This window comes from Alosa pseudoharengus, unplaced genomic scaffold, assembly GCF_046254945.1.
Source record: "Alosa pseudoharengus isolate Yale_2024_CS ecotype anadromous, Long Island Sound unplaced genomic scaffold, YU_APseudo_1.1 YU_APseudo_1.1_scf_12, whole genome shotgun sequence".
Classification (NCBI taxonomy): Eukaryota; Metazoa; Chordata; class Actinopteri; order Clupeiformes; family Clupeidae; genus Alosa; species Alosa pseudoharengus.
The window spans coordinates 31,728,700-31,743,641 of record NW_027468587.1 but is presented as its reverse complement, the minus strand read 5'-3'; the positions used below and the strand labels follow the sequence as shown (position 1 = coordinate 31,743,641).

The 14,942-nt window shown below is 41.9% G+C and overlaps 2 protein-coding genes across 3 annotated transcripts; both read right to left on the bottom strand.

Moving 5' to 3' along the window:
- Nucleotides 1-232: 232 nt before the first annotated feature.
- On the bottom strand, nt 233-7,950 carry rpz4 (rapunzel 4). 2 transcript variants are annotated; one of them, XM_076280850.1, is made up of 3 exons: nt 7,869-7,950; nt 2,028-2,107; nt 233-1,822 (listed from the first exon to the last, which is right to left on the bottom strand). In XM_076280850.1, exon 3 carries the CDS (start codon nt 1,789-1,791, stop codon nt 610-612), a length of 1,182 nt encoding a protein of 393 aa, XP_076136965.1. In that variant the 5' UTR covers nt 1,792-1,822; nt 2,028-2,107; nt 7,869-7,950; the 3' UTR covers nt 233-609. The 2 variants fall into 2 exon arrangements, with proteins under 2 accessions (XP_076136965.1, XP_076136964.1); XM_076280849.1 differs by lacking the exon at nt 7,869-7,950 and adding an exon at nt 3,995-4,281.
- On the bottom strand, nt 4,451-7,657 carry rpz5 (rapunzel 5). The gene is made up of 2 exons (XM_076280851.1): nt 7,272-7,657; nt 4,451-6,163 (listed from the first exon to the last, which is right to left on the bottom strand). Exon 2 carries the CDS (start codon nt 6,096-6,098, stop codon nt 4,917-4,919), a length of 1,182 nt encoding a protein of 393 aa, XP_076136966.1. The 5' UTR covers nt 6,099-6,163; nt 7,272-7,657; the 3' UTR covers nt 4,451-4,916.
- Nucleotides 7,951-14,942: the final 6,992 nt, after the last annotated feature.

The window sequence follows — 14,942 nt, the reverse complement described above, 5'->3', positions numbered from 1 at the left end:
GCAACACCAAAGAACTTTCCCTCTGTCGCACGCACACTATTTGTTTATCCAGCACCGGCTTTACAAATAACAATGTCCACAGACAAGGTAGAATATGTTGCATGATTTATGAAAGTACGATGTATTGCGACATCAAACGCAAGTCAAATTTGTAGTTTCTTATGTCTCATTCCATCGAACTACAGATCCGCTACCCGATCTGGCAAACTTACATAGTGTGGTTATAGCTGATAGAGGGCTGCGAAGCGAATGCAGAAGTGTCGTTCACCCTGTTACAAGTTGATGAACCACTGAAACGATTTTGGAAACATTATTTTAAGGTACAAAAAACTCTTTTGTGTTGCTTTAACGTACATGGGAAAGAAGTTATATTGGCTTCAAATGCAATTTGCAGTCAAAGATTGTGTAAATTTTTTTGGTACAAAGATACAGCAATGTGATGTCAAAAAGTGTATTGCAACTATTGTATTCCTGCTGTAATGGATTTGGTCATCTATTCAAAAGGTCACTTAGTATACTTTTACATTGCAAGTCAGAAAGTTAAACGGAATATAGCCATTTTGTCAAAGGTAATTGAGTCTCAGTCCAAAAGAAATTCCACAACTGCCATTAAGCAGAATGGACACAAACATAGAAGTTCTTCAGCTCCTCCCAATAGTGCAATTCCTCTGAGAAGCTGTAGGAGCAGACCACGTCTTTGCATGTAGTCTTTATGGTTTGCACCACGCAGACGGGCACCTTATCAAACAACAACTCCGCCACCACGGTGATAGTGGGTTTCTTCTGACTGGTGATGAGCAGCTGGATCTGGTCCTTGTTCAGAGGCTCTGGAGAGGCGCTGTAGGAGACCATGACGTTCAGCTTGTCGTCTGCTGAGGGTACCGTAAAACGGCTCCGGCCTGTGAAGCACTGGAAGTCCTTCTTGTTCGTGAACAGACGGGGAGCAGACGGGGAGCAGAACACCCGGACTGACCAGCGCACCCAGTCGTACTTCTTCTTCAGGGTCTCCACGATGGTGTCGGCCAGCTCTTTATTGGATTTGTCACAGTTGTCTCTGACCACTCTTTTGACATCTATCTCAGCCTGTTTTGGGAAGCTGTTGATGCAGTCCTCGATGACGGTGGTCATTTTATTCTGAACAACCTTCATCTTCTCCCCCCAGTCTCTAAGCAAATCCTCCTCCTCATCATTCCCCTTGAGCGCACTGTATCCCATTAAAGCAATCAGGCCAACACAGAACAGTTTTTTAAGCCTGGCACAGAAGTCCTCCACGACACGACGGTCCTTCTGCTCGTAGTTCAGTGTGATCTCCAACACAGACTCTCCAGAGAAGTTATCTCCCGTGACAGCGCCGAATAGGGTGATCAGGTTTTTGTCACCTCCAGTCTTGCTGAAGTGCTCCAAGAACAGCTTCTTCTTGACCTCGCGGAATTTGGGCTTGGCATTGAGAATGTCCATGTACTTACGGAACTGGTTGGTCAGATTCTCCTCCACAGAGAAATAGGCAGCATCTGCCGCACTCTTCTTGATCTCCTCATTGATGCGCTGGATCTCCTCGGAGGCCACCTCTAGCCTGTCCCGTACCTTCTGGAACTGCTCCTTCATGTACTCTGCCTCTTTGCTCTCAACGTTGTCCAGGGCCAGCTTAATAATGGGTGCTGCTATAGCGAAGACAGGGAACAGGTCTCCTGCAATGCTGGCCACTACCTCTGCCCCTTGCTCAAACACATCCATGACGGTCTCAACCACATTCTTCTTGTCGGCCACAAGGCGCTGCAGCTGATCGGCCATCTTGTAGAATCTGCTCTATAGGGTCGGGGTTCTGCAGAAGAGAAACATGAAAATTGTGTTGTCAACAATTGTCTTGCAGTGCTATGGACATTTCTATTTTTGACTGTGGGAAGTAGTATAATAGTCGAAATAGCGTAATATAACTATATTTATATATAAATACAATGATATAGGTTGTCTAAATTATGCTTACAGTCATGTAATTGTTATAATAAATGGGTAATCTGTGTACTTACATATTAGTATCCTGGTATGTTGCCTGCTCTGCGTGGACACGACGTAGTGTGCGTAGACCCAGCTGGGCTGGCTGTGTGAGCTGATAAAAAGGTATCACAGGTGAAGCAATGTAAGACACACCCAGTGAGCTATGAGGCAACAATGTGAAGAAAATCCCACCAAAGGAAAATCTGCCTTGCTGTAAGGTCTAAGTAATTGGGCAAACAACAGGTAATGGGTAAGAGGTAAACAATGAGCCTGTCTAGTAAGAAATCAAACAATAAATCATGAAAACAATTAGCATTTACCTTTTTGTAAGTTGAAGTTTGATTCAAAGACTCACAACTGCTCATTCTTTTAATTAATAAATGTTTTAAATAAGTTTTACTCAATTCCTATGTAAGTGGATGAATAGGCTACCAGCTCAGTGCCAGGTAAAATATTAAAAGTTGCGTCTAAAACACAGTGGCCCTCATGATCTTGTTACATACACACAACCAACCATATGAGTGCAAAATATTATTATATAAACACTGTATTTATATTCAAACAGGAATCCTTTCAGCACATAAATACTGCCTTCTCAGGGCAACTCTGGGCGTGGAGAATGATTAACTGAGGTAGCTGAACTTGCCGGGTAGGACTACATTTTCCAAAGCACCTCAGACAGTAACCATAGAAACAAGACAATGGAAAATCTTTTGTCAGCCATTCTAAACAAATCTACTCAGTGTTCCCAAGGGTTTTAGTTTAGCTTGCTGAATGAGCATGTCTTCATTTTTCAGGATTATAAGGCCTATACAGTTTTTGATCATATACAATTGTTGTATACAGATATGTAATAAAAGAAGAGGAAGAAGAAGAAGCACGCAGTGTGTGTGTGTGTGTGTGTGTGTGTGTGTGTGTCTGTGTGTGTGTGTGTGTGTGTGCATGTGTGTGTGTTTGTGTGTGTGTGCGTCTATGTCTGTGAATGTGGGTGTGTGTGTGTGAGTGTCTGTGAGTGTAGATGCATGTGTACATGCACACACCAACATTTAAAGTTATCACAGGAATATTGTCATCCTGCCTAGTATTCCCACTTCAAAACCAAAAAGCACTGAGTCATTAGTAATCTCCACGAGTTCAACAAAATGGGACTACGGAAGGGAAAAGCTTCAGAAGGAAGAAAATGGTGGAAAGCGATCATGCTTATTTGATTTAACCTAGCATCCACTTGTGCTGAAACAGTTATTATGTCAGCTATCCACTTCAGCACTCCTCCCCTGGGTGACTGGGGAGTGTCTTTTCCGTGGCAGGGGAGTCTCACTCCTCATCCGCAAAGTGGTCATTTTTCTGCTCTAGATTAGAATATCAAAATATAGCTTCCAATGATGAATCCTGGGTGGCATTAGAGACCAAAGTTTATGACTTCATACCATGTAGGTTAATGACTTACGTAACTAATGTGCTTCTCTGATTTTTTTCTTAGGGGCAATGTAAATGAGAACATAAAATGCTTAATGTATTGCAGGAGACATCATCATTATACATAAAGTATTCTGCTACTGGACTTGTACCATTTCGTCAACAAAGCTAGCCTATCTAATCTACAATGCTTTAGAATCTAACGTTTGGATGGCACCCTTGGCACCCCTTTCTTGCGCTGCTCACACGTTCGAACCAAACCTACTTTACCCCGGAAGAGGGCCCAGTTATATTTCACGAAGTTAACATTAGGCTACAAAACTCTTTCCTTGGCTGTTAAGTATTCTAACACCACTTATGTACAGCAGCGTTATTCAATCGATGTCTCACACGAAATTAAAGTTATTCAGAAAGCGAATATTTTCTAGACAAACTTTTTTATGACGATAATGCCCCTTAATGTGTTATAAAAAATAGTCTGTTAAAAGACCGAACGTAGCCATTGCATACATTTTCGTGTATAAATCTAGTGTAGATTAGGCTATTTTGTCAAAAAAAAAGGCTGTGTCAAACTTTGACTCACCTTTATATCTTTACAGAACGTTGTTTTTCCGTAAGGAGAGAAGTTTGCCCTGCCTGTTTTTCTCTTACGTGGTCATGTGGTCTGCAGCTCATAGATAAACTGGCACACCCATTCCGGGAGAGAAGTCTACCAGTGAGTGTTGTAAGCTTACTGACATAGTGAAACTTCGGGCTGCCATTTACTGTAAGCTACCATGAAAAGCCACTTCATGTCTTCTCCACTCTAATTAGGCTAGTGCACTAGCAGAGTATTTCCCTATTTCCTCAGACATTTAGCCTGTGTGGTAGCCTAGGCTATAAGCTAGTATAGGAATAGCCTGTAATTTATCTGCCAATGTAGGCCTATAAAACCAATGGCATTTATCACGTTATGACCATATTGTTCAGATGGCTGTTAACTACAAATGAAGCTAGGCCTAGCCTATATATTAAAAGTAAAAACATATTCATCAGGAAGTACCTGTTTTATGACATTTATTGTTGGTTTTGAGTTTAACTTGATCAATGCTGTCTGGTGAAAAGCAGTTACAAGTAGTACACAATATGATGAAAATATGAACATATTTGGAGATATTTGACATCTTTATGGTATTTGATGTCAAATATTTAAAGTATAAAATTAGTTTTTAGCTTCTCATTACTTTCTTGAAAGCAAGCATCTTTTAGCAATTTAGTTCTATGAATCAAATTTGATCAAGTTTTTAAAGTAGTGTATACATGCTCTTTGTCCATTCATAATGATTAAAAATGTATGAACACATGTCACCATGAAATCAATCAAAAAAAAAAAAAAGACAAAGTATCTCAAGTCAAGAGTTGCTATACATCCAGCTGTCTTACATATTCAAAGAATAACATTTACGACACAGGTATGAAAAACTGAACTGATTGCCGCATTTGTGATACCGCTCAGTGCAACTAGGCTACTCTGAATGGATACATAAGTAGGCCCTTTTGTGTATCCCATAATAATAGCATTCTGGCTGAAAGTTGTTAGTCTCCTCTACTTTCTTATATCGGCTCACGGCATGCACCAAACAGTTGGGCTGGCTGCCACACAAGGCCTGGGCCACAGACACCATGTTGCCCTTCAACTTCTGTTTCTCAATCTGATCCTGCAGTTGGTTCTTGTTGATAGGCTTTGGATCCGCGCTGAACGAAACCACCACCCGGATGTTGTTTTGGGTCAAGAGGTCAAAAAAGTTACCACCCCCACCACTGCCATGGTACTTCTTGCCAGCCAGCCAATTCCAGAAAAATATTCCACTGTGATTGAAAACTCGGATGGACCAGGAAACCCAGTCATACTTCCTGGTGAGGATGGCCAGAAGAGATTTGGTGAATTCCGGGTCAACGCTGCCCGGTTTGTCCAGGAGCTCACGCTCTACATCCATCTTGGCCTGGACAGCGAAGTTCTGCGTGCAGTCGTCCACTGCGGCCTTCATGCGGTTCTCCACATCCTCCATCCGATCCTGCCACTTCTTGACCATGTCCTCTCCAATGACTCCGTCTTTCAGGGAAGCATGGCCCATGACTGCGATGATGCCCATGACGAACAGCTTCTTGACTCGGGCGCAGAACTCCTCCACCGCCCTCCGGCCCCGCTGCTCCGTGTTCAGCACCGTTTCCAGCATGGGGTCCCCGGAAATGTTCTCGCCGGTGACGGCGTTGTACAAGGCGTCCAGGTTCAAGTCCCGATCCGTGTTCTCAAAGTGGCTGATGAATTTCTCCTTCTTCTTCTCCTTGAACTTGGGCTTGGCATTGATGAAGTCTTGAAACTTCTCATACTGGCTGATTATCTGCGCCTCGCGGTCAAAGTTCTGCTTGTTCATGCTGCTCCGCTGCAGCTCCAAGGCTATCTTGCCGATTTCATCCTGTATGCCCTCCAGCTTCTGGTTGACCTTCTCAAACTGCTCAGTCAAGTACCGGGCCTCTTTCCCATCAGGGTTACTGAGGATCTCTGCGGAGGCCACAAACACAGCTTCCAGGATGGGGTGGAACTGACCCACTGTGGAGGCCAGCACCTCACAGCCTTGGCCCATGATCTCCACTCCTTTCTCAATCTTGTCCCTGTTCTCCAGGACCCATTCTTCGACGCGATTCATTATGCACCACAATTAAAAAGGGGGCTCGATTTGCCTCCTTTTTCAGCTCAGCGATGTCTGAAATCCTGTAAGGAAGAGAGAAGATGCAAAACGAACATCATCCAAACTGCGGTGAAAATGAAAATCAATGGCTAAGATCAATAGACATTTCAAATGGATAGATTGAGTTTCGCATAGGTCACATGGGTTAAATATGATCCAACACAAACTGGACCTTTGAGATCAAATCTTTGAGACCAAATATCAACCATCAATAAAACACAAAGAAGAAAACACACACGCTTCACATTTAAAACGCAGCCAAGTAAACTGGCTTTTGATCAGGTGACAGTGGTACAGGATTTGTCAGAACTTGTTGGAGTCGCCTAGCCACACCCTTTGAGCAAATAGAAATGACAGGAACAGATAAGGACCCTGGTGTAATTGGGCTCATCCAAACTATGTGTTAAGATCAATTTATTTTGAAGTTCATAGCAACACAAACTGAACATAAAATGGTGGCTATGTTCTCATAGTGATGGCAGAGTTGCGCAACACTCAATGCAGGACTTTTCAAAAGACAATTTATGGCCCAAACAACAGCCAGGCACTAGAGCAAACACAGATGTCCTTAACATGGCTGAAAGGGGAAGACTTTTACACTTATGAACATTTCAGGACGTTTCTGGGTAGTTTAAATACACAGGGGAGATGAGCTCACACACATATCTCATTTCCCTGGGCTCTATATTCACTACAGAAAAAGGCACACCCTGATCTGAGAAACCCTTTCCCACTGCACTTGAATGAAAACCACTCTCTGTCCAGTGCCATGTTAACACTTAAAGCCCCATGGAGAATAAGTATAAGTATACTCTACAGATGCATTGGAAAAGATGGAGTAATTAAAAAAATGGCCACAGCAATATCATGTGAAATACAAGTAAAAATTAACAATATTATTTATTTTGTACTTGTACTCTATTCTAATCTAATCTAATCTAATCTAATACCAATTATGCCCTTAACCAAGGTCAAGGGGAACTTCAAAAGCAGTCATGTGAGGTTGAGATTGATTACCGACATCATATCTATACTTACAGTGCTTTAAAATGGTATATACTTTTTCTTTAACCCCTTTGTGTTGAAACTGCATTATGATCTCAGAAATATTTGGAGGAGAAACATACTTACTGAATAAAAGATCCTGATTTTGGCTGTGTTATTTCAAGTCTTCTTTTGAAAATATGGTCACTTTGACCACCAGCTTCACAAAAAAATGGGGAGTAGAAAATGTCCTCGTAAATCTAGCATCTAATTAATTTGATCATTCATCTGATCGGATAAAAATTTAAATGTGCCACATCTCTTTGCAGTATGAAAGAGAAAAAATCCAAACTGCGCATCATAGCTCATTCCACTGAGACCAACACAAGCCCACACAACACAGCACCACATCCCTGTGCCATAATCCAGCTGTATTTTCACACACCATGACAAACCCTGTGGCAGTCAATATTGATTTAACAACAACATCCTGCAACTGAGCAGCCTATAATCAGCTCATTATGCTCCAACAACGCTTCTTGCTTGTCAACAGAGACATGTGTCATTTATTTCATTTAGTGATTAAGATTTTTTTGTTTTATCCAATGTTTAGAACTCATTGCCATATTTGTATCACCCACAGTGATAGGAAAGATGACTAGATAACACATTTCCTTGTGTAATTAAAATACAGCTAGGATTAAGTTATCAGAAAAATTAAATATGCATTTTTAGAGGACTCACCACAATTCCTGAAAAATGTTGCCACTGAGGTGTTCTCCGACAGATCTCAGCTGTGCCTCTGAGCAACAGCCTCCCAGGGCTGGGATGTATATATAGACTCCCCTCAGTATGGCACTCCCCCTTCAGATTGCCTCCTTCCCCTCCAAGCATTCCATGGAACCCTGTCTAGGATGACAGGCAGAGACGGAGACTGATAACATCCTGTAAACACTCTCCCTGGAGAGTGAGAGAACGCAGCACATTCACACAGCAGAGCATCTGAAAAAAAAAAGAAGCAGAAAAAAAAAAAACTGGCTGGCTAACGGGAGCCCCTTCTGCAAGGGCACGCAGCAGAATCACAAAATCCTGCCTTGTTGAGTCTCCACTGAAGTTGCCATGGCCACATGTCTGGACTTAAGAAAGGGAAAAGATATGCTGCAGTGACATACTGTAGTTCCAAACTCGTGACATCACAATGCTTTGGCATGTTACACAGTGCACAGCTTTTCCACATGTACACAGGATATTTTCATATCTTTGAATATGCAAAGCAGAAAATTCTGCTCTGCTTGATACTGTGATGTGTACTGTTTTGTCGACCCTCCTTTGCCTACTTCTTTATTCATGTTTAGTTATGTCAAAGGATGCATTTAGACATTGCTGTGAGGGGGTGGAGAATGCTCTCAATCAGTTATGCCCACAACAGTCAGGGCTTAGTGAAAGACGCCACTGTCTCTCCATCCCCAGCAATGAACGAAACACTGAGCCATAGCCTTTGTTCAGCCTCTCACTGTGTGACCCATTAGCTGCTATGACTAATCACTACAGTCCAACAAGGATGGAGGGAAGACCGGACGTGGTCTGTGGCTATTGGTTCGCAAAGGCACTGGCAAGCCGTGCAATATGTGGGCGCGCTTTGGGTTTGCTTGTGTCTGTCGTGTCGCTGCTAGATCTCGCACTATGCTAACTCGTTACCATCAGAACTGTGATCATGCCCTCGCAGTAGCACAGCGGTATGTGGTGGCGTGATGGGTGGCACAGGCTGGTGTGGGGTAAACACCCCCTGGCTCGCCTCAGTGCGACAAATGAGAGCTCCATATGGTGATATAGTATACGTATAATGCATAGTATATGGTCATGCCTGCTCTGTAGATCAGTTTTATCTATCTATCTATATATGGCTATTTATTTAAGAATTTGTGATTTTATTTGGTATTCTAACTCATTGCATTGTATTGCTGTTAAATTGTATTTTATTATATAACTAGTGCATACTGCAATTACATGATTATACTCTCATCATGCCAGCAAAATCTTTGGGTGATTCTAGATCAGATATTATCATTATGTGGACTCAAAGTTTACAGTGCAAAGGTCAGCCCTGCAGATGAAATACAATTCAATGTGATTGCCAGTATGGCATGAGAGGCACTGCGTTGGCATGTGTTGTTTTTGCATTCGCAGCAGCAGAAGAATGGAATGCATTAAGTTAATGACAACCAGGTGAACTAGGTGTGCCAGACGAGAAACTGTTTGCACCACATCTGGAGTGTCTGTGCTTTGCCAAATGATCGCCCTCCTCATTCCTCATTCAGGTTGCTTGTGGAATTACCCACTTTAATGTTCATGTCAGTATTCATTTGAAATAAAGTAAACAAAAGATTAAGGTGATTATGTTGGGCATTTGCACATTTGCCTTGTATGCATAATTAGACAGAAAAAAACATTCTGTATTTCCTTTTGTAAGTTATTTGTAAGAATAAGCTGAGTGTGTCTGTTTGAACAGTGAATCATATTGGATCTTTGACATTGCCAGTCCTACAGTTTCCTGTTGCCACAAGATGTCACTTTAGTTCAACCAGCAGACCTCCTACATCCCTCTCTCTTGTGGATACAATTCTACATAATCTAAAAAAAACATTTGTTAGGGTTTACTTTTCCCCTGATTGTTGCAAGACAACTGACTCAAGACATGATAAATCTGACATGAACATCTGAGCATCTCGCCTGCCTCCAAATTGCATATAGGAACAGTTACTATTTCCTGGAGAAAGTCTAACAGCAGAGATGACTTATGGGTCTTTAGAACATGAGCGTGCTGGGGCGAGTCTGCAATAAGCAGAGTGTGATTAACATAAGCCCTGAGATCACAGGTGTGGGAACCAGCCATGCACCTGCATTACATGTAAGTGCAATTGACCGTTAAAAGGGAAACAGGTTCACCTGCTGCCACTGCAGTGGATCCACGTTTGCATTAGTGGATAGATATTTGTTTCCAGTGTGGATATATGTATTTATAGTGGTATAAATCATACATGATATTGCAATGCTCATTTCTGTGCTGTAACAAATAAACAAAGGCAAAATTGTGTTAGCTTTAGAAGGTATAAGTATGAGATGACTGGTACAGTGTAGATGGGACAAAATATCGATATGTCAATATATCCTATTGTTTTTGCAATACATTATTGGACCACCAAATATTGATATTACATTTATGCATGGACATAAGCATAAATGCTGAAATGTGTCTAGAAATATTTTTGCTAATTTTGAATTATTTGTAGATTTCTGCGGAGGCACTAAGCTAAAATGCTGTACTCTGCACACTGTTTCAAGTATATTGTGAAATGCAGTGAATACATTATTCCAGATGTTTGCATTATTATCGTTATCTTGGGCAAAGTATCTTAACTGTATCGATTTGTGAGTTACTCTGTGATTCCAAGCTCTAACTAAGAGTACATGTGGCCTTGGTAAAAACTTGAAGATTAAAACAATGTTATATGAGAATGTACTGATAGACCGATTTTGTGACAGGTCGTCAGTCTCCTTTGACTTGGGGCTCCATTAATACGGGAGAAATTTAAGAGGGGCTTTCAGTCTCCCGCTGAAAAGCAACGGTGTCAATGTTTTCACAGATGAAGTGACCTCAAGATGACCAATAGGAAACCCAGATTTCCTTGGGGAAATATCTGTGTGGCCCTGGTTAGACAGGTGAACATCAACCACTGTTCTAACTGTGAATCACCAATGAGGTCAACACACTGTCTCATGGAGCCCACTACATTTGCATACAGAAACAAAACTGTTTTGGACTACATGTCCACATGTCTCTACATGCTTTTCACAGTTCCACCAAAGTGAAATCGAGGAATCTTATTTTAAGGTAGGCTGTCCAGTTATGACATGCCATGAATAGGCTACTTTCTTGAACCTTAACACAACATGCTAGTGGCATTTGGTTTACATTTACAATCATTTACTAAAATAGTGCGGATGAAGCTCCACTTCTTGAGCATTAACAGAGGGTTCAGAGTCCGTAAAACTGTAGTCACCAAAAACAGAGCTTGTCTGCCATAAGCCGCTGGTGTGACAGCATTGTCCTTGAGCATGTTAGAACATGCCTCAGGATCTGAGGAGGCAGATGTTTCCAGGTCAAAGAGATCCTGGTGCTGAGTGAGTCAATGGGGAAACTCCAGTTACACCGTGCGGGAGGGCCAGGGATCGCTGTGCATGCCAAAATTATGGTGTTCACTATTCCCTCGGTAGACAGACAGCGTGAGAGGAAGCTGTGGAGAAAGATAACTCATGAACTCAAGAGGAAATCTTTTGTGAAATAATTTTGCGGCCTGAATCTCACTTACAGATTTTTTTCCCTGCATTCTTTCAATCCCAAATATGAACTGTGTGCTGTGTGTCCAATCATTGACAGCACTGCTGGGAAAGGGGAATCCCTGCTCAGTTCAGCTCAGCCCTTGTGATCATACTGTGATGTTTGATTTTCACTCCCATTATTTTGGCATAAAGGGATGAACAATGACTCCTGGATGGGGTTTCAAATAGAAAATATTAACTGTGAATGCAAGATTAGAGTCTCTCTGTGTTTCAGTATGACTTGTCCTACATCATGGTTTTGGAATTTAACTGACCTTGCCAAATCCAGTACATGATTGTTGATAAACAAACATTACCCACACTTTTGTGAAATCAAGGGAATTCTTAATACTTATTTCAACACACACATGCTGTTGTCATATTGTACTGTAATTGGTAATATGTAGAAGAAAGCCCTGCACTGTCATATGTTGTATTTTCCAGAGATTTGATTCCAGTGCCACACTGCTGGGCTCCAGTGATAACTCCTCTCTAATGCAGCAGTGGTGTCTGAAACAACCTCCCTTCTTTGAATACTTTGTTTTCTTGGAATTAATAACAGTCACATTTGTGCCGGGCACTGCACCCGCACCTTGGCAACGGCTCCTGGGGGAGGAGAGGATGATTTGTGCGGCTCCCGCTTTTGCATGATCCCATCACCCAGGTCACCCTCTCCTACACAAACACGTTACTTCTCTTCTTAGTTGCTCTGCATTGGCTTCCTATAGAATTCAATTCAGAATTCAATTAAAACCCCTCACTCTGGCCTGTGGGACTCTAACTGGATCTGCTCCTTGCTATTTCAATTCCATGATCCATCTCTACATCCCCAATCCTCCACTGCGGTCCTGTGATGAGCATCTGTTTTCAACCAGCCATAAATGGTACAGTAGGAGGTCAAATTCAAGACTCTTTTCCTCCGTGGTTCCAAATTAGTGGAATGAGGAGTTCTGCGTTCCTGTGATGGTTTTGGATCATTCAAGAGGGGTCTAAAGACTTATCTATTCAATTATGTTTTGTATATTTAGGGTATTTGTTTATTTTCATCATTGATTATATGACATTATTGCAATGTTATTATTACTCTTTTGCTAAATGTTGGCTTACCAACTTACTGTTCATTTTAATTATTGTAAGGTTCTGTCAGTCGCTTTGGACAAAAACGTCTGCTAAATACAACAACCATAACCATAACCATAACTATAGCCATCAACACGTCTTGCATCAGCACCCAGCCCTGCTACTGCCTGCTGTGCCCTCCCCTGCGCTGCTCACCTCTGGGCTGGGCCACACCTCAGCAAAGATACTCAGGTTAATGAGTGTGGAAGTGGCTCATCCTGTTGAGGAAAATAAGCTTCCAGACTTTTAACCTTACAATGATGAAAAATAATTTTCTGGTATGATGTCGCATTTTGTGTATCTTGTCTTGTCTCGTCTCAGGTATTTAACCGGCTTTGTTTACAATTTGCAGGCCTTGAAAGAGGCCCTGAAAGACACATATTCCTAATCCCAAGAATGCTCAGGAATCCTGGGAAACATCTCAAAGCATTATTTCTTCTAAATAAAAAGAGCTTAATGCACCTTCTATCAAAATTTTGCTGTTTTTGTGCTATTTTTGCAAAAAATTCTAAAACATTGATAGGTTTAAATAAGACTCTACAGTGTCATTGTAGTAGTTCTGGAAGTGCATTCCACATCAGTATGCAGTGCACATAGCACAGCCAGTAGAGACAGTTCTTGAATCCAAATCCTCAATAAGACCAACAGAACCAATCTGTTAGATGTTTTAGATCAATACAAATCCACGCAGGACAAGAGAAAACAGATAAGTATTCACACACTGCAAGATGTCATTGATTGGACACAAATTTACATTAGTCTCTATGCCCCTATACACAACAAGGAAATAATCTTCTACCTTTAGGCTGAATTCAAATGTTGGGCTTAATTTAAATCCCACCAGGTTGAAGCTGCAGGATTTCCTCTGATTGTGACATCACTCTCTTTGCATTAGGGAGAGAAGAGCACGTTATAGTGAAAAGTATGTAAGGGATAATGTATTATATAAAAGTAAGGGATAATGTATTATACTGTCTGCCAGTCATCATCGGGAAGTAAGTGCCGACAGGGCGAACAGGGCGAAATATCAGGGCGAAATATCATTGATAATCTTTGATCAATATAAGTGCATTAAAATGAATAATTCATTAAAATGCTAATTCCAATTGCTTGTGGATTCCCTGCATGTCAGTTTTTACTCAGTCCATTTACTCAGTTTTTACACCATTCACACGGTCTGGTGGGAAGAACCTATTTACCTAATAGTACTATTCACTTCAGTGAAATACAGTGGGCCATTTTTAAATAGGTCACACAAATGTTTCAGTATGCTGTCTGAACAGAGCATAAACAAGAGAGTGGTGTGTGTTTGTGTGTGTGCGAGGGAATGAGAGATAGAGAGAAAGAGAGAGAGCAAGAGAGAGAGAGAGAGAGAGCACACCTCACAAGAGAGAAATTACAAGGGAGCCGGTACAGAGATCAATATACCGATTACAACTTTAATTTGCTAATGGTTTTGTGGATAGAAGTGTAGCAGCAAGCGTACAGGTTATTTATAGCTTTTTAAAGGGACCTGTCTGCCACATTATTTGACAGAAACTAATATTTTTGCATGTTGCAGAGCTCCGGTGTCAGGATATGAAAGTCCAGCTATTGCTTCCTGTTTGGAGGAGTTCAGTGCTCACAGCTGTGGTGTTTCCTAATCTTCCATTGCCCCCCTCCTGTCCTTTCTCATGCATTCACTCTCCCTGCCCCTCCCCCCCGGGGCAGTCCCAGCATGGCCCCATGCACTAAAACCCACTCCGACACGCTCGGATGTGGCCACACCTGATCACTCTTTCCTACTTTAAACGTATTTTTCTTTCACTCTTTCACTTTAAAACTATACAGACTTTCCAGAATACAGTAATATGCTGTAAAACGCTTCGTATCTTTCGTAGACGGGGTGTGTTGGTTTATGTTTGCTGTGGTGGGCATCTCTGCTACTGCAAGGGCCTGCGCTGACAAGACAGGCTGATATACTGCAGTTGCAAAGGACAGGAACTCACGGCGGGAGAGAATGGAAGGGGGGATGGTTTGGCTCGTCTTCAAGAAATAAGGAGAGGAGAGAAAAAGTGAGAGAGAGAGAAACAAGAAGTATGACAAGAATAGGATGGAGGGAGAGACAGAAAAGAGGGGGAGTGTGTGTGTGTTTGTATGTGTGAGAGAGGGAGAGAGAGAGAGACAGAGAAATAAAGTGAGTGAGTGAGAGAGAGAGAGAGAGAGAGAGAGAGAGAGAGAGAGAGAGAGAGAGAGATTCCTGTGTGCTGACGTATGGCAAAAACTGCAGGGGTTTGTAGTGTGCAGGGGTTTGTAGTGTGCAGGGGTTTTTGGGTCAGT

Bases quoted from the DNA above. Each gene is read 5' to 3' on its own strand.
- rpz4 (XM_076280850.1), bottom strand. From the start codon at position 1,791: ATGGCCGATCAGCTGCAGCGCCTTGTGGCCGACAAGAAGAATGTGGTT.
- rpz5 (XM_076280851.1), bottom strand. From the start codon at position 6,098: ATGAATCGCGTCGAAGAATGGGTCCTGGAGAACAGGGACAAGATTGAG.